This window comes from Oenanthe melanoleuca, chromosome 3 (assembly GCF_029582105.1).
Source record: "Oenanthe melanoleuca isolate GR-GAL-2019-014 chromosome 3, OMel1.0, whole genome shotgun sequence".
Lineage (NCBI taxonomy): Eukaryota > Metazoa > Chordata > Aves > Passeriformes > Muscicapidae > Oenanthe > Oenanthe melanoleuca.
Genome location: NC_079336.1, coordinates 64,004,778 through 64,030,844, shown reverse-complemented (window position 1 = coordinate 64,030,844; position 26,067 = coordinate 64,004,778). Strand labels below are relative to the sequence as shown.

General features: G+C 39.0%; 1 protein-coding gene across 1 annotated transcript in view; it reads right to left on the bottom strand.

Annotated features, from left to right (window-relative positions):
- The window catches only part of UST (uronyl 2-sulfotransferase), a 147,306-nt gene that overhangs the window by 83,651 nt on the left and 37,588 nt on the right, over positions 1–26,067 (bottom strand). The window contains exon 2 of the mRNA XM_056488079.1: positions 8,509–8,552. Within this exon, the coding sequence (XP_056344054.1) occupies positions 8,509–8,552 (44 nt within the window). The remainder of the gene's footprint in view (positions 1–8,508; positions 8,553–26,067) is intronic.

The window sequence follows — 26,067 nt, the reverse complement described above, 5'->3', positions numbered from 1 at the left end:
TCACTACCTTATGGTTTTTTCTATCTTTTCAATGCAATATTCACAAATTCACCCTGGGAGCCAATAATATTGGATTTGAATGTGGTGAGCAGTAGACTGAATAATTTACTCCTCTGTATGCACTTGTCTTTCTTCACATTAAGGTTTAACTCTTTGGTAGCTGTTGTGGTTGACTATTGATTGGGCTGCAGCTAATGCAGCAACTCAGTCTCACCATTGCCAAGGACCTGTCATGCTGCATTTCAGCTTGCCCTTTACTTTAGGCTTCCTTTCAGCAACTCCACGTTCTATTTTATAGTCTCCAGTGTGCTTGTCCTTTCCATTGTACTTTGCACAGACACTCCATAAGTCAATCACAGCATGAAGGAAAGGTTATTTATGGCCATAACTGGATTTTAATTTTGTAAAACAGGCCAGTTCTGCTGGACTGTAACTCACATGCTCATTACCAATGAGCTGCCTCTGAGGTTGCTCTTGCTCTAGATGTTCACAGGAACTCAAAGGGAGCTCCATCACAGTTCCTGCAGGTAACAGATTCAAATCATGGCATGGTCTCTTTATCTGGAAGGAACACCACCAAGAAGCACCTGCAGTGAGGACATGCTGCTAGCCAACTCTTCCAGTAGAACCAGAGCTCAGCACTAAAATTACTCCAAGGCCCAAAATACTTTCTCTCACAGACCACAATCCATGTCTCAAGTCACAAATGGATCTTGTGTTGAAGACGACACAGAGTCAATAACAGAGGAAGCCCAGCATCAAGTGCTCCCATTTCACTCTTCTGCACTTTGAAATTATTAATCTGACTTGCTCAAAGGCAAACCAATTCATTCAAAACTCATTCCTGCTGACCAGGGCATGACTCCTTTCCATTTCAATGGAGGGAGCTTCTCCTTGCATCTACTGAAAATTCCCAGAAGTGCAACAAAGGCCTGCACACTTTCCCAGGACATCAGGATCCTGTAGGTGCTGTCTTGAGAACTACCTTTTCATAAGCACACTTGCCCCACCATGATACACTGTACTCACTCTGACTTCCTCAGCCCAGTCATGAAGCCCTGTCCTCTTTGTCTGATGTTTTGACTCTACTTCTGACCATGTGTAGGCATGTTCACAATCTCCTGTCTGATTAAAGCTCACAGCCCTTATCAGAGTATTTCACTGCTATTTATGGTTTCCTGAACTAAATTTGATCTTTCCTTAAAGACTGAGTAGAAGACTACCAGCTCATCTTCAAAATCATGAGGCTTTAAAAATTATATTAGAATTCATATCTGGTGGTTTTTTTTTAGTTTTTTAAGACTCCCCAGCATCCCAAGTATCGGATTGTTTTTTCCCTTCCAACATCAGAGTTAAGAAAATCCTTTCAGTTCAGGATTTAAGAATACCATTAACAAATATAAGACTGGTGGTAGAAATCTGAGTGATACTCAATGGAGTCTCAAGCCTTAGCAAGATTAACCAAATCAATTTGTCACTTTCAAAAGATACTCCATCGTGTCACTCCTATGCAAACAAGGCAGAGTTTTGTTTTTTTCACTGAAGGTTTAGATCATCCAAACCCAGCTGCAATTCAACTTTGATATTACAATCTAGCACTTCCTAATAAAAAGATAATAAAGGTGGTTATGACCTTCTCATATGCTATGCTAGTTTATGAATACCTTCCTATCATGGAAAGAAGGAAAAGAAGGAATACTGTAAATCTAAAACCGTAATCTCTAAGGAGGTATTCTTGTGCTTGTAATAATCTGCACAGATGAAAACTACAGACTACCATAGTAGTCACAAAACCTGCATACCTGCTGTCTCTCTAAGTCTTTCAAAATTTAAAGGCTGCAAATGCCAGGCTTATTAAAAATCCAGCTCTCTACTGTTTAAATTTCTGCAGGACATCAGCATGCACAGTATCCCACTTAGATTTATCTTCTTGTGACAGGCAATCTGGCTTTAATTTCCCATGTCTCTCTGTACTTCCATTTACAAATCAGTCAGCCTCCCCATATCAACAACTTTCTGATATACTATAAACTGATGGAGTATTAAAAAGCAAGTAATCATCTCTATTTTGATAAATCATGGATTGTTTTATCATTAAGATTCTTGAGCAATAAATTAAAATGAACAAAACAAACAAGTTAGTGCTCCAGTACAATTCATATATTTTTATGGTCCACTTCACACTTTATAGCAGAGATTCAATTCTAGCTTTTGAATAGATCTCCATACTACTATTGTGCTATATCATTTACCACCTGCTTCAGCAAGATAGCAAAGAATTATGAATGACAGACAATGGGAAAATCCGGATTTTTCTTCCCCTGATATACTGTTGTAAGACAGTAAACCAAAGCACATAAACCAATTATTCTACAAAGATTTTACACTGTCTGCTGGTTTTAGCTAGAGTTAATTTTCTTTACAGTGGCTATTATGCAGCTGTTTTGGATTTGTGCTGAACGTGGCACAAATATAGAGATATTCTGTTGTAATATAGAGATTTTTTTGTTATTGCTGAGCAGGCCTTACACAGAGCCATGGCAGGCAGTGAATTAATTCCTTGTTTTGGTTTGCTTGTGTGTGTCTTTTGATTTCCCTATTAAACTGTCTTTATCTCAGCTCATGAGTTTTCTACCTTTTACCCTTTGAATTTTCTCCCCAGTCCCACTGGTGGGAGTGTGAGTGGCTGTGTGGGACTTGGTTGCTGGCTGGGTTAAACCACAACACATTGCTTCTAGTAAACTGAGGGAAGTGGAGAAATGCTTTATGGTTTTTTTAAGTCATAGTATTTTATTGACTGTACAAGGCCTAAAAGCTCAGTTTTACTGTAAAACAGTGCTCCAAACTATAAAAGGGATCTTTGTGGTTAAGTCACTTAGTGAATTCTCTCTTAGTATTTTATCAGCCAGGTACTAAATCTGGTAACCATAGGAAATTACTCTATTTTAGTCTTGCTAAATTCTGACGATTTTTGCTAGCTGAAAATTTGTACACTGCACAATAATCTCAACTCTTCATTTTATAAGCAGGATAGAATATTCTAAAATCATTGAAACCTTCCCCAACCTGCCCTGGAAGGATTAAACATTATCTGCCCATTTTTCAATTCAAGCTAAACAGACAGTTTCACCTCTATAAAAAAAAAAAAACACACCAATATTCATGCTCTTAAAATCCCTAGTGAGCATATACTTAAGAAAACAAATCTTACTTGCTTCTAACTGTTGTGAGGTTTGTTGGCTTGTTTTTAAATTGGTTTTGTTTGTTGGTTGGCTTTAAATGAAGCACTTAATCCCTAACAAATCAATCACTTAAAACTGTAGAGGGCTGAAGGGTTAAAAACATGTTCTCATAAGGGATGGCTAGAACTAGAACACTAGTTCAAATGAAACATGAAGTATGCAATAAAAATAAATAATCAAAACAAAATATTTATCTTAATGCTGCTATTAAAATACTATAAAAAATTAAACTGGCATAAACATGATGAACATAAAAACTCAGTGTAAAGGGGACAATGCTGAAACTATCCTTTAGAAGGATTTAAACTCAAATAAAAGAAATAAATAATCTAGTTGACAATGGAGAGTGACTAGGACTGAGTACAGTATGTGCTCACCAAAGGCCACTCAAAGATTCTGCTGCCTTTTCAAAGAGTGATGAACATGGTGTTGGCTAAGTTAAGGATTGGACCCAAAGATCTTAGAGGTCTTTTCCAAATGATTCTATTATGCTCTGGTAGTCTTACTCCATAATTACTAGCTAAGAACTGAAAGAAAGCTTTCCAGTTTTAAATCAATAAAATCAGATCAAATTTATTTGGTGTATGCCTCTTATTTCAATTAATTTTGACCTGATCCTGACTCCCATCCATTTCTATATTAATTTAAAGTTTTGAAGCACTGTCACACACGCTAAACATAGTGCCTTGCTGACACCTAAACAGCTGCCAAAAGACACTGGGTCCATTACAGGCATCCCAAGGGAAAACCATAAAGAAAAGGTGAATAGATTACTTCAGTGTAATTTATCTGTACGCTATGTGCACAGCTCCCTCACAAATATATATGTCATCTCTACTGAAAGAGAGACATATCTTGATGCTCTTGCCAAGTTCTCAGGGAAAAGCTTTCAATCAAGAACAACAGTAGGTCTGATAAAGTTTGTATCATCTGTTCTCCAAGGCCAGTTTCACCATCTTGGATAGAACAAAAAAATCTTGGGTAGATTTGATAATGAAATAGCTGCTCCAAATACTGGAACAAAATACATCCAACTTTATTCGCAGAAATGCTCAGACATAAAATACATCCAGTGAATACCATCAGTCATTAATGAACATCCATTTCAAAGGTGTTTGTAAAAACCAAACTAGCATCATCTTAAAGGCATCACTTAAACTCCAATCTACAGAAAAAGGATAAACAAATGATCACTTTGCAAATCTTTTAAAATTTACGTTTTCAGATGCTTATTTTTTTTAAAAAAATCAGGGTGTAGTGAGATAGAAAAGAGTCAACTTTCACTGGCAGTGTAGAATCACCAGCAGTGGTTGTTCTGCTCAACTGTACTCCTTTTTATCTGTCAGATACTAACACCAAAAACACCATAGGGCTACTGGAGGTTGCATCTACCTGCAGAGAAACACACACAGATCTGTCTCACAACTCATGAAAAATCCAGGATTAGTCAATCTTGTGAAGTCTTTGGTGCCTAAGGACCACAGAAGAGTGGCCTATTCCTGTGTATGGGGTTTACATGGCAAGGTTCTGCTACTGCGTATGGGACTGCAGGAGTGGCTTCTGTGAGAAGCTGCCAGAAGCTTCCCCCATGCCCAACAAAACCAACACCAGCTGGCTCCTAGACAGACCCACTGCTGGCCAAGGCCAAGCCAATCAGGAATGACAGTACTGCCTCTGAGATAACATATTTTTAAGAAGGAAGAAATGATATTGCATGAAAGTAAAAAAAAAAGTGGCCAGAGAAAAGAGGCATGAGAATATGTGACAGGAAGAACATCCCTTAACTCACACCCAGGTGAGTGAAGAAAGAAGGGTAGGAGGTGCTCCAGGTGACCAAGATGAGATTCTCCTGCAGTCCATTGCAAAGGCCATAGTGAACGAACCAGTGTGCCCCTGCAGGCCATGAAGGTTCACAGAGGAGCACAGATTCACCCGTAGCCCTTGGAGGAGCAGGCTCCTGGAAGGACATGCTGATCCATGGCAAGAAGAGCCCACACTAGAGCAGATTTCTCAGCAGGACTTAGTGACTCCATGGGGGAACCATGCTGGCTGAATCAGTCTGCTCCTAAGAACTGCACCCTGGGGAAGGAATCTGCATTCAAGCAGCTCATGAAGAACTGAAGCCTATGGCAAGGACTCACTCTGATAAGTTCGTGGAGAACCATCTCCCATGGAAGAGATCTTTCACTGGAGAGGGGGAAGGCCTCCTCTCCCTGAGGAGAAGCAGAGACAGAAACAATGTGATGACTAATGCCCAATCCCTATTTCTCTGTGCTGCTGGTGGGGAGGAGGTAGAGAATTGGGAATTAAGTTAAGCTTGAAAGGAAGACGAGGTGGGGAAAGGCGTTTTAAGATTTGTTTTACGTCTCATTATCCTAGTCTGATTTTGATTGGCAGTAAATTCAGTTAATTTCTCCAAGTTGAATCTGTTTTGCCTGTGATTATAATTGGTGAGTGATCTCTGCTTGTCATTATCTCTTGATCTTGTCTTCTGCTATGTTTTCTCTCTCCTGTCTAGTTGAGAATGGGAGAGATAGAGAGGTTTTGGTGGCCTCCAGCCAGGGTCAAACCACCACATCTGGACACATTACCTTTGTATCACTGGCAAGGGTAACCACTGCTAATCTTCAACAACCAATTAAACCTTTACTGGGGGAACACCTTAAAAGATGGCTCACTTGGTCTCCAAGGAAGAATCAGAACCACACCAGCAATGTTTAGGTACAGAAGTGAGCCAGGCTTTCATTCTTTGCTTGCGCTGAGAAAATTGCTGCTGCCACCTTTATTTGAAAAAACAGACCAGTACCCTGATCTCCTGAAATGTGATGATGCTAATTCCTTATTCAGAGAACAAGTGCTATTTTCAGTTCTTCCACTGGGAAAAAAAAACAAACCCACAACGATATTTAAAAAAGTCCTAAGCTCTGGCACCTAGCCATGACAAAGAGCCAAAACTAATACGATTTCCTACAAACACTGGAATGTACTCTGCAAAGCAGCTACGGTCCAGCATGTATCAACTGCTGGTGGCCTGTCCCTACAGCTAACTACACACTGCCCATATTAGCTACCAGTCACTTGAGCCTCAGGCAATGCATTGTCGTTCATTATCTCCGCTTCTAGCTTTCTAACTTTTTGTAATGAAATATTTTAAATGTTGGAGTCAAGATTGATTTTTCTGGCACTTTTTTATATGTTGTATTAAAGCACGCATAGACCTTAACCATCTGTTAGTTTAAATGAAGGCACCTACCTATCAAATCATGTGAATGGAGGCTACTTGAAAGAGAATGACAATTACAGTGAATTTCACTCACATCTGCAGAGTTCACAGTTCAGATATGAAGCTGTAAGAGGGTAAATAACTGCACTTAGCCAAAATTGCAATGCATGAGATTTACAAAGCAAGAACATCTTGGTTTAAAACATGACCCCAAGCAAATAGAAGGAATTATCTGGGGATCTATCAATCCCCACCCATGTTTTGATTAAAGGAATAAAAAACAAAACAAAAAACTCAAACCACTAAGGAATAAGCAAGTTTGTCCAAGGGATCAAAATGATGCATATTTTGTCAAAGTTTTTGAAACACAGGCGAATACTTCAAAGAGCAAAATACTTCTAACTTACACAAGGCTATATAGCCCGTTACTCTGCTGAGCTTTTCACCAAGCTTTCAGGAGCGAGGATGATTAGAGAGGAAGCCTACAAACTTTACTGACTGTAGGCAGCTAATCAAAGAGTACCCACCCAACCAATCAATCATGTAGTTATCTATTCAGCTGGCCTTTCCACAGACAACTGAGCAGCAGCTGGATGAGGCTGTGTGAACATAGCCCAAAATTACATGTTTAGACAGGCAAAAGATATTTTCACAATGTAAACAGAATAGTGTCTGGGTTGCATAAATCTCTCCAATTGCTACTGCCCATTGGAATATGGATCCCACCCCAGAACCATTAATTGGTAAGTAAAAAAATTCTGAAAAGTACCAAAATCTGAATTAAATTTTCAAGGTTAAAAACCCTTATCTAGACGAAAGCCTTTTCCTTAGTAGAATAGCTTGGCATTTCTGAATGCTAATGTAAGCATGATCTCAGTTTGCAATGATAAACGTAAGAGGTTGATTTTGTCACTTCTGTCTACATCCATTTGCTTTTGTAATGGAGTAATTTGTGTTGACAGGAAGAAAATCAAATGTACATCATTCCTCCAAGTGAGCCATCAACTTTAACAATGTACAAATACTCACATACCAGCTGAAAATTGCAGATTTTGTTACACAGCAAAAAGGTGAAGAAACCCAGATTACTGTCTGTTTTCACTAATAACAAAGCAAAATGAAATTGCTTTCCACATTATCCTCCTTCTGCTGACCAGAAGCCAACTGTTTCACCACACAGGTGCACATGTGGTTGATCATTTCATCCCAAGACCTGTGGCTCAGCATGTGACTTCATGGTCAGCCAAACAGAGAAGAGGGAGGGCTACCACCAGAGGTATTCACACCCACCCCCTCTCCAACTACTCACTGACACCTGCTGAGCTACAATCCATGGTGGGTCACATCAGTGAAATAATCTGTCCTTTTAGTACATGTCTGTACTATGCAAGAGGAGCTCTAACAGGCTGCAAAGACAGGCACAATATAGTACCAAATCGTGCTTAGAACAAACCAATCCAAGGTAAAACAAACAAAAACAGAACAGGAGACCCTAAATGCCTACTTGCACTTTTTTCCTCTTGAAGAAACTATCATGATGCCCTTCCTAACCTGAAATCTCATGAGGTGCCATGATGATGTGAAGGAAAAGCTTATGCAGCACAGTCCCATATGATAGGAGCAGTGAACATTATTCCTAAAAAAGGGATCGTTACTCACATTCATTAATTTATCCTACTGACCTGCTTCAAGTATAGTGTTTGTGCCATGCTCCAGAAAATGCTGCCAGCCAAAGGCCATCTTCACCTGCCAGATGAGTTCCAATTGCAGTGTCTTGGTTTTTTGCATGAAAGTGCTGATAGACAAAACCACTAAATCCCTGCCTCTGCTTGATAAAAATTCCATTAGCTTAATCACAGCGTGTTTTAACCCAAGTCACTTACAAACATCTGAGAACACTTGGGGGGGGTTAAAGTTGGAAAGGCCTTGTGCTATTGATGTAAACTCAGCAGAGTTGCTTGGCACATGACTAAACATACAATGAGCCAAAAACAAAAGCCAAAAAAGTACGGATAAAGCAAATACAAAGTAACAGCAGCTTACCTTTTGAGGTGGTGGTCCATGGTCATCCAGGTAAGTGGAATTTCCTACAAAAACAAGAAGGATGGAAATAAACAAAAGCCATCCAATGTAACTTCCAAACTTTCCAATGCAATCAGTGCATCTCTATCCCACTAGTTTTGTGGTGTCAAATAATTCTAGGAAAATAAATTCCCTCTGCTTTAATTTTTGATTAGCAAATAATTTGACTACATTTGTAGTACAGGATTAGAAAAACATTATCATTTTACAAAAAAAAACCCTAAAAACATGGCCCAAGGCTACTTAAATTAATCAATCAGTATTCAACTATTCGTATGATAAAAAATTGCCAGCTGCATCCTTGTACACTTTAAGCAAGTGAGAATGGTTAACCTCAAAAGGTTTTCTTAAATAATCAAGTATCAAAGGACTCTAACAAATTTTGGTCTGATGGAACTGACAAGCATTCACTTCTCTCTCTTCTAACTGTATTTTTTCCAACTTCCATTTTCTCTCCTAAATATATTGATTGACTGGGAGTTGTATTCTGATGTAATTGCACCTGCCTTTTCAAGACGTTCATTAAATTCAGACAAAAAGCTTCAGGGAAAAAAGAAAAAAGCTTCTAAACAAGTGCACTCTTCTTAGCTACAATAAAAAAAGCCAACAATTCTAGACTTCCTTACAAACACACACTGATGCATAAACTACACACTGCCCCACACACATAGGCTGCCCTCCGTTACCGTCCTCCCTGAACCCTTCTCCAAAAGTATTAATCACGTGTGTTTCCAACACCTTCCAGCAGATAAAGAGACCTTGCAGCAAGCCTAAAATTTCCCCCTGGGTCATACATGCCTTTGCTCTCAGTCATCCTCCTACCAAACATAGAAAATATACCTTTGCTCTAACCTTACATCAGTATGAGGTATGAGAATTATTTTTACAGGTACCTACTAGACATCCTGAAGTCACACGGAAGATGACTTTAAGAAGCTTGCCCTGCTCATGAGCTCCTGGGGTGTTGAACAGGCAACAGAAACATATGCTAGTGGGATAAAGCATATTTCAGAACCAGAGGGCTTTTCTCTTTACAGTCTGGCCAAAGCCCTAATTTTTCCAAGTGCCAAAACCCCCCTCCCAGAGGTTTCTGGACCCAGGAAGCAGGAAAGAGCTATTGGTGTCTGAGTGTTACAGTTACAGAACAAGGAGGTGAACCTTTAGTGTGGAACACTCAGTAGCACCCACACCAGTGCTGGGGGCTGGTTTCAGCAGGAAAAGCAGGGGGCTGGAAATGGAAGGGCCACAATTCCCTTGCTGAACTCTTGGGAGAGGCAGCCACCACCTGGACCACACCACCACAGGGAGAGCGAGCCTGCAGAGCACCACTGCTGCAAGCTGCATGATCAATTTCTATGTACAACAAGTAGCTGGGATTATTTCTCAGAAGTATTTTGCTTTCTGCTTTTCCTCTGGTTTTCCAGCATATGTTCCAAAGCCGTGAAAACTTCAGCCGAAAGGCTTCCAGCTCATCTAAAGGGAAGTCCCAATAGCCCAAACATGTTCTTTTACAGATTATAACCTTGATCTTGGAAGAGTTTGTGAAACTACAAAAGCCTGAACAGGAACTTTTTAATTGTAATCTGAAATCACCAATCATCTTTACTAGAAACTCATCTCTCTATACATTTGACACAAATACCCACTCTTTAAACAATCCAGTGATTTAATTTAATGCCATAGATAATATGGCTCATGCTCTACATTCAGAATATTTTTTTATTCGTCCCTCTGATACGATTCTAATTGCCATGGAAGAAATTCAGCTCCCAGACTGCTAAAAGAGTTGGCAATCTGGTTTTCTGTTAAAGTAGCTACTCCACACACAGTGACACAGACTTGAAAAGAATCATTTCTACTTAACCTGGGATGAGAGCAAGGAAAGCTGCTCATTCAGGGTTTACCTTTCCTGCAGAACCAGGCTGTTCACAGCAGCTTTCTACTCCCTGCAATTAGGCAGGCAGAAAGATTGACACTTATTGATAAAAACATTTCTTACAGTTTACTCATTGCGTCAGGAAAATTGTTTCATTTCGATATCTAACAAAAGAGTGACTTTTGTTGTCTAAACAAGTTAATACACTAGCGAAGTTAAACATCAGATGAAAACTACTAATTATTTTTTTTAATTAGCAAAACTTTAAGTTTCATAATTGGTATTAAAGTGGTTACAGGAGTAACAGGGTTTTTTTCTTGTCTTCCCAAAACAAATGCAATTTTATGCTCACCTAAATATTAATTATGTGTGTTACATATACTAATATCTATCTTTACCAATCACCTATCACAGCCAATTTCACAGTAGAGAAGGACTTGAATTACTAGTCAAGAGCTTACATAGCATCTTATAGCACAGCATCAAGAGTGTCAGAGTTACATCACAGAAACATTTTTGAGATATTCCTTAAAATTAAAGAGCTTACAACTGATTTTCCCTCTCTGTATTAGTAATACATGTTCTTAGTATGGAGACTGCATTCTCAGTCCTTGGAAATTTTTAAATTATCAAAACAACATGGAAATACCTCTATCTTCGAATATAAGCCTTGTATATTTGATTTCTGTAATGAAAATGCTTTTTCAAAGCACAGTCTAGCTACTACTGTATCCACTTAAAAGACAATAGTAGAATTTATGGGGCCATTTTATAAAAGTCGCTTTCATGGCAGTTGCTTGCTCCAATTCAGAAGCTAGGAAGTGATAAAAATGAATTGCCAGGCAAACACAAGTGAAGAAGGAGAGTAACAATTTGAAACTTGGTCAGAATAACTCACAATCAGCAGAGAATGGAAAGCTGCATAGAGCCCCCACACCCTTACACTGCCCCAAACTCCACGTGCAGAGCTTGCTCCCGTCTCATGCCACAGCTCCTCCTTCTGCTACTCAGGCACACGAGCCAGAGTCAATCTCAGCAGCTTGCCACATCAATCTAACAGCTTGAATTCTTTAGGGTTCAAGTTTCAGTTGAGAATTTGTTTTCAGAAATAAAAGCAAAACCCTTTGCTGCGTGATCCATACCATACACTAAGTAAAATACATTCACCAACTCCACAAATCCAGCTGCAATGGAGTGCAGCAGTAGCCTGAGGTACACCAGCCACTCCTTAACCCCATGAAGCCCAGCATGTGCCCTCACTGATCATCTCATTATAGATTCTCAGCTTGCTTCCCTTCTGTCTGCAAAACAGGGGCCACACTACAGGAGCCTTAATGCATGCAGAAATACAAGGAAAAATGTGCACCTATGCAAAAGGCCTGAAGGGAAGATGATTAATTTCTTATAAGAGGCCATGAAAACCTTCAGTAAGACACCCAAGCTGGGTATTTAGAAGCTGTAAATACTTAAAACAGGGTGCCACTTTAACACACTTTTCAGAAAATACATATCTGATTAGGTTAATGTTAAAACAAAAGAAAAATTCAGCATTATAAAAACTGCAACCATGGAGAAGTACAAACTAAAGCCAATCTATGAACTACCAGCTACTAACAGGTGACACAGTAGGAGAGCTGCACAGTAAAAATCAGAGACTTAGGAATGGATAGCAAAAGCACCAATGGCACTGTACATAACCTCAACTGTTTATTGCAATTGCATTAACTATCTAAGATGGAGACCATAGTCTTGCAGCTTTTATATGCTATGGCACTGACAACATGTTTGACATCACAACATGGCACAAGAAGAGAAGAGGGTTTCTGTGGTAAAAATTATATAATAAAGTGATAGAGGAGAGTTGCATTTCCTCACTAGGAACCTTGTTCATTGCCCCAAAACAACCCATGGCATCAAACTATTAGGATGACTTCTCTCAACTCCTTTAATAAAGCTTTAACAAAGACATCATTGCTCTTGTCTGCTAGTAACAAGATTATTCTAGGATTTATTTTTTTTTCCTGAAGAAGAGTATTTGCTCTTCAAAAAGGAAATTTTCTGCCTTCCTGTAATAGCACAAAAGTCTAAGGCATTAGAAACAAGTCAGACAAAATAATCAGGTGGTATTTTGCATTCCACAAACATGCTCAACAGCACACTTGGGCTGGCTGAACACGTCTCCTCCACACTCTGCCAGAGATGATAAAAAAAAGAAGCTTTATTATAGAATATGGTGAATACATGGAGGGAGTCCAAATTTTTCCATAATTTATTATCACTGAGGTTAAGTGAATCAGCTATATGCAAAATCTTTGGAGAAACCTCGTGCTTGAGTTCCTTTTTTCTTGGAATCACTGAAGTGTGGGGGTTTTGCTTGAAGCAAGCCAAGTTTAAACAGCCAAAGATGGTCAGTCAACCAGGATTAAGGACAAATATTACCGTGTACAGTTCAGAACCACAGATAATGAAAGTAACTGCAATTCTGGAAAAAAACATTTCCAAAAAATGACTGGGGAGTACAGGAATAGGAAGTAAGTAGATTTATGCATGAACTGAAGACCCTTTGATAGCAATTGAAACAGCGTGACTACTTGAACGATTCAGATATCCCATGGAAAGAATTGTGTAAAGATAGGGTGAGACAGCCAACACTGAAAATGTGGAGTTTGGACCATTTTTCTGGAGCAGGGTTTTCCCTTTTAGGGAATCACAAGCAGCAGTGTAAGGGAGCTGGGATCCAGCTAAGTCCAAATTTAATTTGTAAAAATCCTTTGTTCTTTCCACTTGGTCACCATTTCAACTTCCAGGCACCAATACAACCTCTACTGGCAAACAATCCCTTAGACCCTCTGATGTGTAAAGGAAAGCAACAGCTTTATAGTTATCTGAGGAGTCTTCTGGTCTAGAAATCAGACTTTCAAGAATAATTTCCCCAGCAAGCACCTCTAATCATTAACAGCTTCACCTTCAAAATAAAATGAAGTGCCAGTGAGTTATCATAAGACAATAAATTCTGCTGTGCTTCCTTCTTTATTTTTTTGCTACTCCCAATTAAGCTGCGGACACCCTTAGAAATTTCAAAGATATTTCCACATCTGAAATAATACAATTTGCTTAGTCATCGTGTCTTGGAGCCCTTTGTGGTCCAAAGGCAGGAAGGGGGTTAAGAACTACAACTTGAAAACCAACAGATTAGCAGAATGATGTTGCCCACAGCTCAAATCAAACCTAAAAGTAAAAACACTGCTGTTGCTGAGGTCAGCACAGCCACACACCAGCTTTCACAGAGGAAAGTTTTCACAGAGGTGCACAGAGAACATTAACACAGCAAAACCCCACTGACCAATCTGCACCAGAATACAAAGTGACTTATTGCTATTTCTTCCAACGTATGTAAAAAGCTATGTACCTACAACTGGTTTCCTCTGTGCAAGACTAGTATCCTATCAAATTTTTAACTCTTAACCACAAAAAAAAAAAAAAAAAGCTCAGAGTAAACATTTTTTAAAACATTCTATAATTGAATTATTTCTTCCTTTCTTGCCTTTAAAATAATTTTATTCTTAATTTTTAAAATCATAAATTCAATAAAACCAACCACAACAAAAACCAACATACAGCCAACAAACAAAACCAAGCCAGCACCAAACCCACATTCAATTCACTCTCTATCACTACACACAATGAAGGAAAAAACCTGGAACATGACAAAAATACCTGTTTTGCTTTATTATTCAGTGATCTGAACCCTAGAAACTTCATCATGATATAATTCAGGTTTGATTACCTACAAGTTTCATACTTCTAATACAATTAGGAGACAAACTGGCACATTTAAGGAGAGTTTTTGAAAACTTACTGGCAAATCTGCATATGTGTTACACATGAAAGTACCACTGGACCACAGATACAAAGGGTTTGAATAGCAGAGGTTCTAAACCAGGGTAGGATATAAAATACATCAAATGGTCCTCCTCTTGCAAAGAGAGGAGACTGCAGAAGGCTATGATCTATCTTTGCACCCTGGCAGCTCTTTACTAAATGCACTTCAAAGACTCATTAACCTGTTAACTTCAGTCTACTTTTCAGATGGTTCTTAAATTCAGCATTCTGGTATCACACAGCAACTGGACACAGATTAAATATGGTGTCCTTTTTCTCCCCCCCCAAAGATTTTTATTTTACCTTCTGTCAAAAAGTGTGCCAAATATTTTGTAATTACTTCTATTCTTTCCTTAATTTCCTTAGCAAGACTTACTTCAACAAAATGCAGAGTCAGTTCTATAAATACACACAGGTGTTCCCAAAGAAAAAAAAAATCTCTCAAGATGTGTGGTCAAGTAATACCTACAGCTATGCAGCTACCAACAAACCTGTTCAAAACTTAAAGGGGCAAGCTGGGAAAAGCTCACAGTTCAACAGCTGAACTGCCACCCACTGAAATAACACAGATAAACACTGGTCTCTGACTTCATTTCTTAACTGGATAATGTAAGAATAATAATGGACACTGTACCAAATTATTATGGCTGAATACAAAAATGATCAGAGTAGCACAGAAACCAGAAAGTTAGAGAGTAGACAGAAACATCAGACAGTTGTAAATGAGCTTAACTCTGTAAACATCCAGGTGGCATACTTGGAAATTTGCCTGCAGATGGCTGCAGTAACAATTGTATCCGAGAATTAACAGGGAATGAATGAGTAAAAATATGGCTGAAAGAAAATTCTCTGAAAGTATCTATCAAAACCCAACACTCAAACTGGAAACAGAAAAGTGTTGCAACAATCAGGTGTTGAGGACTGGACAGCACTAGAGATATCCAAGAGGAATTAGTCAAGCGTCTGCCATAAATGACCCAGGTGTTATGCTGCTTTAGAACCAACAGGCAAATTAAACCAGGTTGTAAATCAGCAATATTTCTTTTTAATTATTATCTCTTTTTTTGTTATTAATCAGGCAAATTTCCCTTGGGTACTGTTCATGATTCTACTACTCAATATTCTCATTCATTACTTGAAAGATGCATTAAAGAGCACCAGTATCAAATCTGATAACAAAACCAAATGGAGTGACTTAAAATCTGCTGAAACTCTGCGAAGAACAGGAACATACTAATCAGTTAAAGAAACGGCCTGAAAATACACAATACAATCCAGTAAAAACAAGCACACACATTTCAACTTGGATAAGGAAAACATCTTCTAAAAAGTAGAATGGAAACAAAGTGGAAACTGCAGAAAAGAGCCGTGATGGGAGGTGAAAATCAGTTCCCTTCCTTGGGATGTCTTTGAGAGCTTTTCAGGAAGACCGTTCTACTCCAGCTGAACATACAGAGATGGTTTCAGGAGCTTGGTAAGAAGATTGTTTTAATTGACTATTGTATGAAGAAACTTTTAAGACTTATGATTACCCCATTTTCCCACTTTCCTTTTAAGTGAGAGGTAACTGCAAGAATATTTTTGCAAGCCATTTGACTTCTTCAGAGAAAACTTTTTTTCCCCTCTACTGTGCAGAATGCATGATGCAGAGGAAGAAGCTCTATAGGAGTGATGGTGACAGGGCCACAATACTTTCCCTTTCAGTGCACACACTCTGCCACACAGGGAATAGCAGAGTCAACACAGGAGACCTCCCTCCTTCTGCACAGTTGAGGTACAGGACTGCAACTCCACAGATGAACCTTGTCTTCACAAGGTTCCCCTCACCAAAGTGATGACACAGAGGCTGAGGGGTGGACAAAGAAGATAATGATGAAGCTTCAATGAAGATTTTGTCAAGTGCTAGGTCTCTAAGTCTCACTTTGCTCTGCCATTCAGGCTACAAACTCCAGGGAATCTGCATCTGACCAGACACCTTCTCAGAAGGTGCCAATCACAAGAGTTGCCTCTTCCATCAGTGCCAGACATCAGCTCTGCTCTTTCACATGATATTTTTCCAGAGACAAGGGTTTTATTATTTAAGCTTAACCCAACTTGCAAGTTTTATTCCTGTCTGCTGCATTTCTGCAGATATATTTCACTCTTTTCCCCCTGCACAAGGCAATCTCGGCAAACAGCAAGTTAATGAATTTTGGAAAACACCCAGCTGGCAAGTCACCAGTTATTCAAGGAAGATTTTTATTACTATTATTAGTATTATTAAGTACTACACTGCAAATGCTATCCAGAAGGAGTTGTTTGTTGGGCGTTTGGTTGAAGTTCCTTTCCCTGGAGGCACATTTCCGAGAAGCTGCCTAGGTCTGTGGTCTGACCCCAGCGGCACCTTCCTAGCAGAGAAAAAATGATCACGCTTCACTGAAAACTGGTCACATACATCGCTAAAGAATTATTCATATTTTTATTGTGCTGAAGCCAAATGAGTTTTCCTTGCATGTGCTTTTCACAACATCTGAGTCATATGGTTGCTATGATTTTGTCACACTTCTTTACAGAGGCAGCTGAATTTAGGATAATGGACCCTCCATACAAGGTAACCTGCCAAGATCAAGCTGTATGTGTTTTTCACTTTCTCCATAGTTCAGGTACTTTTAGTATCTGTTTTTAAAAAGTACAAATGAAAATTTTAAGAAATAGCCTTTTTACAAGTCTGTCTCCTTCCCCTCCCAGCCAGTTCTTTGTGCCACAGGAGAAACACAGTAAAACTCTTACCTATACTTGTATGCCTCCTGAAAAGCAAGAGTACTCTATGTAAGAACAGCTATCTTCATATTGCTTTCTTTTCTGAATATAGAATTTTAAAAAAAGAATTACAAATTGTTTAGCCATTATTAGCTTCCCATCCTCCAAGGTCTTACCAGACACAAAATTAGAAGTAGCATTACTTGCCAAGTCTGTTAGACGCCTATAACTGCAAAATAGAGCATATAAGTAGGTCAGATAAGGAACATAATGTACCTAAATGAGCCATTTCTTCTTTATGACACATTAGCACAAAATTTTATTAATCTCTACTACAAAAAATACTACAGCTTCAGGGCTTTCGAGACTTGAACATGATTTAATAGAAATATTTTCCATTACTATAAATGCTTTGGCCAAACTGCTCATTTTTCACACTATCCAGCTTCTATTCATGAAGACATTTTAACTCCTCTCTACTCCAGTCTCATACAGATGCATTTGACTGACACAAAGACTACTCAGTGCAGGAGTTCTGTATTTTAAGAACTTCTGTATAGAAACTGCAAATGTTCAAAAACAAGGGGTGAGATTTAGCAAACATAGAGAATTGCTCTGGACTTAAACCTGCCTTTCTATTTCAGCACCCTTTAATCTCCTGCAACTGTAAAAGTATAGGATTAACCTCATTCCTGTCATTCCAAACTCTTGCAATACATAATTTCTACTTTAGATTTCAGCCTTTACTGAGAAGAGTAATTTTGGTACATGAAATAGGTAACTTAAGTCAGTATTTCTGGAAGTATTTTCTTCCACTACAAAGCACTATTAAGTGTCCAGCACAAACCTTGTGATTTCTAGAAATTCCTTTTTCCGCCTTTAGCCTCTTTTCTCATGATCTTAAATAATATTTCTCCCCATTTTTGTACGGGCATGTGATTTGTTAGATTGATTTGTAAACATTTGGTAGGATGCCCTGCGAGAAAAGAAGGAATGCATCATTTTACTCTCAAAATCTAATGCTATCCTTATTACTGAAGCTGAGGACCCACAACTCATAAACCAGGCTTACCTGTGTGAAAGACACTACAGAGCCCTCATGAGTTTCATCAACTTAAGCATATCCAGCAGTAAATACAAACACATACCGATTTGAAACAAAAATTTGGCTATTGATTTTTTGATAAGCATTTTGTATGCTTTCAGTTTTCAAAAGTTTGAGTGAAAACTTTTAGAAGATAAGTTTTTGGATGTGTTGCTTAATTCTTGCTACCTTAAACTCTCCGATGACTAAAACAGCATCCGGAAAGTGTCAGCAATGGCAGGTTCTGCATTAACATCTTTATGTGGAAAAAACTAACTACACTTGTAGCAGTGCCATACAACCACAGAAGCAAACCAAGTGCCATCAGACTCTGGAGAAATCTCCAAATCAGCATTATTTCTCTCGTGCTCTCTACCTGTCCCAGAAAGGTTTTCACTTCATGTATCTACTCCTAAACTAACTGGTGAGCAGCTCAAACTTGATGAAGGCAACTGAAAGGATCTAAGATGCATTTTGACTTGCTGGGATAACTGTTTATTTAGGACTGCTCTTGGATGCCTTGACCGCACTCGTGAACTCTGAGTGGCAAACATTCACTACTGGTAACAATTACCTAGGCGTGCTCTTTCTTTTTATATCTTTTTGCTGCGTTTTATTTAGCTTGGAGAACCACATCAGGATGCCACCACTAAGATGTGGTAGTTTAATAGATCTCTAACTGCCACTCAGCAGGCCTCCTGCAGACAGTGTTTCTTACAAGAGACATCTTAAAATATATGAAAAACATCTGTGCCATGTAGACTGTGACAATATAGTACCCATTATCTAAATTCAGCTTCTCAATGTACACATGGAATAAGGTAATTTTTTATTACATCTACATATAACCAACAAAATATATGTATGTATTTATATATATAGATATATATAGATATATATGCAACAACCTCTGCTTTGCTTCAGTGGTTGGGAGACTTCTATACAACGTTAAATTAGTTGTTTTCAAAAGTTATAACAAAGGTATTCACATTGTCACATCCTACAGACCAGTATAAATTAGATTTTCTGTTGTACTATATTATGTACGATGATGGAACATTTTAAGGACATGCTTGTCAACCTTCTGTTAAAGAGCAAAAATTATTTCCTAATGCCAGAGTTTATGACAATGCTTTTTAGTTTTTGCTGGAAGGTGAGAACAGGCTTCTTGTTCTAATCATACAGCAGGCAGAGTGGTGTTATTCTACATTTCAGAGTCATTTCAGCAAGAGTATTTTATTTCTACAAGTTTCCATAGAGTTTGGCTGAGAGAGAGAGAAAAGAAATTGCAGCATACTGAAACCAATATTCAGATAAAAGAAAAAAGGTTTGCATTTTTCATGTATTCTCTATTAGATTCTATATTTCTCAGAAAGATGACATTATCAAAAAAAGATAGTGAAATCTACCTAGAGAAATTCAATCTAGAGAGTTGTCTATATTGTTTTACATCAAAACAAAAAAGCTTGAAAACTCTCTACACCTAAGCCAGGCTACCATTCAATGCTATGTAACTGTCAACAGCAACTGTGGTACTAGGAAAAGGTTATTATTAACTACTATTTATATAGTATATATTTAAAATATTAACCATAAATGTGTTCTCTTTTATTTTTCTAATCCCCAAGGATGCAAGAACACCAAAAAAATCTCTTTTTTTTTCTAATCCCCAAGGATGCAAGAACACCAAAAAAACCTTTAAGAAATGTAACACAATAAGCATCCTCTCCCCTAATTCAAAGTTAGTGGTTTTCTATGCATTAGAAGCTTACTTACTTACTTACAATTACAGATAAGTTTGCACTGGCAAGTTATGTATTTCCTTAAGTAAAAACATTCTTACATGGCAAGAACACCCAGATCTCACTCATGATTTTTCTTATGGCTTTGTCTTTCTTCACATGGGATTTCTGTCCCTTTACAGATGAGGTTCTCTAAGTACTTCTTTAATTGGTAAAAAGTAATTCTGAAGTTAAATTATTGAGTTCACCAGGCAACAATAGATTGCAAAACTGACCTCTCCTAATCCATCTAGGATGCAGTCTTCACTCAGGAAATGAGCACTGCAGAAACAAAATCAGGTCTCATTCCATGTATTTAAGTGTTCACTGCTCACAGGTTTTGTTGATTTTTTACCGGGTTCTTTGTTGGTCTGGGTTTTTTAAAGCCAGGTACTTAAAAATTAAGGAACCTAGCATCTCCAGACATAGAAACAACAGCCTGCAGTGGAAAAACCATCAGGACACACAAACAGCTGTGGGGATGGTGCCTGCAGTACTGACATCAGTTATGCATGAAGAATTTAACACTTCTGCAAATTATGCTGACCTCTGATTCAAAGATGGAGGTACTTTCTGAAAAATATGGAACTCTACCCTTTGAATGGACTCCTGTGGGAAAGAGATTATTTTCCAAAAAAACACTCAAATCAGTATAATGCCAACACCAAATGTGTTTCAATCTGATCACAACCTACACACATGAAAAGGGCACATTCAGTGGACTGCACTGACACAGCAATTTGCTACTTTGATATGAATGTGAAACAACCTTGCAGCAAAATTGCAGCAGTTTGCTCAGGGCTTCCGTGTCTTTTGGCGCCTGAAAACACTCTAGGCTTTGGGACACGTGTCAGGACTTTTGTGGCATTACTTTTCTCTTTAGACCTCAAAAATCCATCTCAGACTTCCTGCCACAAGTCATTTTGTTCCAAGTCTTGACATCCTTATGGATCTGCTATCAGCAGCTCTCATGCTATGGTCAGCCAGTGTCAGCTCCTCAGCTCCCCTAACTCCAAACAAAATACAGCTGTGAAAATACCTCCTCTCTGCTGCCACTGCAGCTTCACACAAGCTGTTTAAGAGGTCTCCACTGTTTTCTTCTCGTTTCCCACAGCAGTTTCCACTGTATTACATTATTTAACAATCAAGAGTCCACCAGAATTTATTTTTGTCAAACTCTAAGAAACAATGTGATTCCCCTAGCTGCCTTTTCCAAAACAGTACATTATTTTGTAATAAAATTGGAACAAACAGGTAAGAAAAAAGAAAATCCATCCCTAGACATATTTCTGACACAGAAAATGTACCAGCCTAAATTACTGAAAATCAGAAAGCTGAAAATGAGAAAGTAAAAACTGGGATAGAAGACTTGGCAAAATGCCATGGGAATGCAATGGGATTAGCAATACTTGTATTTCAGAAGACACCAGTGTATTTACTCAGGCTGAGATGCGAGTTTGCAGCCAAGGCACAAGCAATAAAGTGTTTCAAATGACTTGACTGGGCCCAGAGGTCCTACTCCCCTGCCAGGAAGCTTTCCTTCCTTCTCTGCAATCTTCTCTTAAATAACACAAAACAGTGTCATCACCTCAAACATCTCTAACAGCAATTTTGTCTTCGGAGTCATCCTTAAATACAAATCATTGTCGACGTATTTTGTAAGAGTAATAAAAGTGAACCGTCATAAAAGCCTGTGATGGGTTACCTTAATACAATAGTTCTTGGAAAACCATGAGAGGAACTGATATTTCAAAATAAAGTCTATACCAGCTGAGCCTCAAGATTAGCACCTCTTTGGAAAGAGGATACAGTCTTCTGACACACCCATGTAGGGCCCAGCACTCACTAACTTCACTATTAACTGAAACACATCAAGTTTCCAACATCCATAAAAGTTTACTATTCATCTATTTAAGCCTAGGACTTTATAAACTCATACACTTTTGACTCTTTTGCTGGCATGTAAACAAGCAATTCACTTAGCTCCAAAGAAACCCTGTAACATAGCGCCATTTTAGATCACGGAAACTTAAAGAAAGACATAAATACAGTGCCATCAGCTAGAACATGCATTGAGTGAGCACAAACAGGATTTTTGCATAGGCAGCTATACAAGGCGTATATAAAACTATACAATTATATAGCAAGTCAGAGAATCCCACACATCACCCTGAGTGGAAACCAGGGTGGTTGTGCTGCTTTTGTTTTCTTCTTGAAAGAAATGGCCTGGTACATGAACCACAGCATGAAACCAGTGAACACATACCATTGCTCCACCCCCCTCCATAATACCAAAAAGTATACAGCTTGACAGCAGAACCAGGAAGACCAGTTTTGTGCTCGTATATCCTTTCTGGATTTGGTTTGTTCCTTTTTTCTCTCCTATCTCTAGCAGCTCTTCTATCTGCTATTTTAGAAGCACGTCTTTATTGTAATGGAATCATATTCTACATACAATCTTGACTGGAAGAAAAGCAATTTTGCACTTGATTCATCATGTCATATTAAGCTACTACATTTCTGCTTGGCCTGGGAAGGATGCCAGCAGGCTAAGCATACTCCTGCCACCCTCAGCTAAGGAAAAAAATTCAGGGCCTTGTGCTTCTTTCTGCACTCAACAAACCATAGCTTTGATGATATTCTTCCTTTTTATAAGCTGAATGACAGGATCCATTTTCACCCTGTATTCTCATGGCACTTGCTGAGTGCTTAGTAAAATTTTAAGCACCATGCCTGAAAGCTATTAACTAACAGGTCATTCCTTATGAATTCCCCAAGAGAAGGAAAAAACCAAACAAGCAGAAACATGGATATCAGCACCTCATCGCTGACATTGCAAAATCTCAGTCCTATGCTGTATCCTTCTGGGCTCCTGCAGGCACACAGACCCCAGGAAAAGCCCAGACCCCATGCAAAATGCCAGCCTGTTCAAGGGATCAGGCCATGTCCTCAACCTCTTCCACCATCACTGCTCAATCTGGGAGTGCTACCAGCAACAAGCAGCAGGACAACTTCAAGTTCAACTTCTACAGAGTGTGAGACAGTGCTCACAACTGCCAATGTCCACAGCTCCCAGGAGTCTCAAACCTTGGTTCAGACAGCAGAATCATAGAAACATTTTGGCTGGAAAAGACCTCTCAGATCATTAAGTCTACCATTAACTGAGTACTTCCAAGAACATCACTGAACCAGGTCCCTAGACACCACATCTACACATCATCTAAATACTGCCAGGGATGGTGACTCAGCCACTCCTCTGGGCAGCCTGCTCCAATGCTACTGTTTCCGTGGATAAATTTTTTCTAACATTCAATCTAAACCTCCTCTGGAGCAATTTAAAGCAGGGCACTTCCTCTTGTCCTACTCTTTGTTACTAAGAAGAGATGTATCCCGAGCTTGCTACAACCTCCTTTTAGGTGAAAGAGTGATAGGGTCACCAAGCTAAACAATGTTAGTTTCCTCAGATGCTCCTCATAGGATTTTTTTCTCTAGGTTTCACCAAAAATCTTTTACCAGGTTGTTCATGTTCTCTGGATGTGTAATTTGGACACATTTAAATGTAAACACATCCAAAGTTACTGTGGGAGCCAACACAGAAAAAGGGCATTGCAGACCAGTGCCAAGAAACATGGAGTAAAACATTACAGCATCAGGTGGATCCCTCTCCTCTTTTAGCACAAATGAACTAGAAAACAAACATTAACATGTACAGTGGCTAAAAAGTTTTTGGACTTCCATAGTAGTTTCTCCAAGTTGTAGATACAACAGGCCCCATTCATTGGCCAACAATGCTGGGGCTAAGGCAGATGATGCAACAGAAGCGAGTAAGTTCATTACATTAGATAATGGTGCTCTAGCCACTGATCACAAAAGAGCCCTCAAAAAACAACACCCACAACCCAGAAACAGAAAACTAATGAAAACCACTGTTTACCTAGGTACTTATTCCTGATGCTAATTTCTCAGGTGTTCTGCAGAACAGATACTCAAATCATCAGTACCCACATAAACATTCAGAATAATTTCTGCTGGAAGACTGTGCTGAAATAATTGGAAACTTTCAGCTACTTAAGTTTTGGTTACACAGAATAGTTTCTCCTCTGAAGGAAAGAGGGATTTCCTGCACAAACCTGAGCTGTTACAAGGTAGACTTTTTTGACACTTCACTTTTCATGCAATATTCTGACAATTTAACACAAAAATACCAGGTAATTAATGCACCCTTTCCAAAGCATACATACATCTGTAAGCACACAACACAAATAAAAGACAACTCTGAAGTTTCAAGAGCTTTAACGTGTTTGCTTTACACTGCTAGTCAGCAGTGACTTCACCCAGAAAGAACAGGACAGCAATGTACATTAGTAGTAGTTAGGGAAGGCTGGGAAATGTGATTTCATAGTACCACTAAAATTTAGGAACAATTTAGTCACTCCAAGATCACAAAGGGGAGAGCAGTTTTACTCCTCCCAGTTGCTGAGCAATATCCTGGATGAACTATAGTTTCTGTTAAAACCATCACATAGAAACAGGCATTTTACAATCTCAAAAAACTATTTTCAGTACAGAACTAAGTGAAGGCAGTTTTCACACTTTTCAGGAAACTCATCAAGGCAGTACAAAAATATCAGGAAACCCAGTTAGGATGTCTTCAGTGATTAGAAGTTTTTTTGCTCTTACAAATGGAAGAGTATCTTCACATTTAACATAACACTGTTTTCACACAGTTAAAATTATAGTCTTTTTTACTTCCTTGCAATCTGGCACACAGTCTGGTTTTTTACTTGACTTCCATTCTTATTATGCCATTTAGGACCCAGAACACTAGGCAATTTTGGCACTTTAACTATTTTTCTGCAAGTCTGACAGTTCCATATATTTTTCCACAACTGACCTGTTATTTGCTGTCAATGTGTTATTTCTACATTATTCTGAAATGTGTACTTGCCCTTTGTGGTATCCTTACAGTATCTTTACTTCAGAATCATCTGCAAATATAGTCAAAATGTTACATCTCCCTTTCACAAGCACTAAAACATATTGTTCAGAACCAGAGTTTGATGCTTAATAGACATCTTCCTTAATATACGTCATAATAGCTGTAGCATCATAGTATATTGAAAATACTATACTCATTACTAGCATTCTCATCAATAAAGAATATCTCCTAATGGAGACTGAGGGTTAAACACAGTAGTGCAAACTCACTTCTATAAAACACTACCAGGTTTCCAATTGTAATGGCAGTACTGCGCTCCAACACACCCTGAAAGAAACACAACCACACTCAGCAACCAGACCCTATTTCAAGCCACCATTACCCTCAGCATCCCAAGAGACCATCACAACCAGAACATGATCATTCCTCTACCTTCTCCAAACCTGCCCTGAGATGTACCTGGGTGTGAATGTGGCACCTGTATCACCAAGCTGCCAGTGCCACTCTGCAGCCCTGGTGACACCCCAGCAGCAGCCTCCAGCCACTCTGCCCAGTCACAGTGACCAGACCAGAGAGGCACCTCTGCAGTGACACATTCCTCTCTTGAGCAGCACTGGGAAAGTGACACATCTCACACTGCATGAGCAGCTTTCACCACTGTTGCAGCAGAGCTCTCGTTAGGGGTAGACATGAGCCAAGACAGACTCTCATTCAACAACATGAAAAAGGTCCTGGAAAAGGGTCCTGGTTTATTCTTCTTTACAGCTCAGCCATCCTGACTCTAACTACAGAGAGCTCCTACTGCAGGGTCTAACTGAAGACTGACTGCTGGCTGTTTTCTGCTGGACTCTGACTGCAAGTATTGGTTTGCAGACTCTGAACACAGGCTTTCACCCAGCTCAGCTATGGCTGCAGGCTCTGACTCCATCAGACCCAGACTGACCTGACTGCATATCTTTTATTGCAGTAGCTCTCTTCCTTGTTTCATTCTTCTTCGTGTCCTTCTGGATTGTTTCTTCTTCCTCAGAGCTCCTCTACCTCCTCAAGATCCTCTTTTTCCAGGCCGTCTGCCTCCAAGATCCTCCTAACCAGCCAACCCACCCCCTTTATCACGCTTATCTTTATTTGGCACAGCTGCAACCCATTAAGGGCAAGGCTATTCCTCTTCTTTGGTAGCTAGTACAACTGTGACTTAGCAGAGGTATAGTTGCCTGTAATC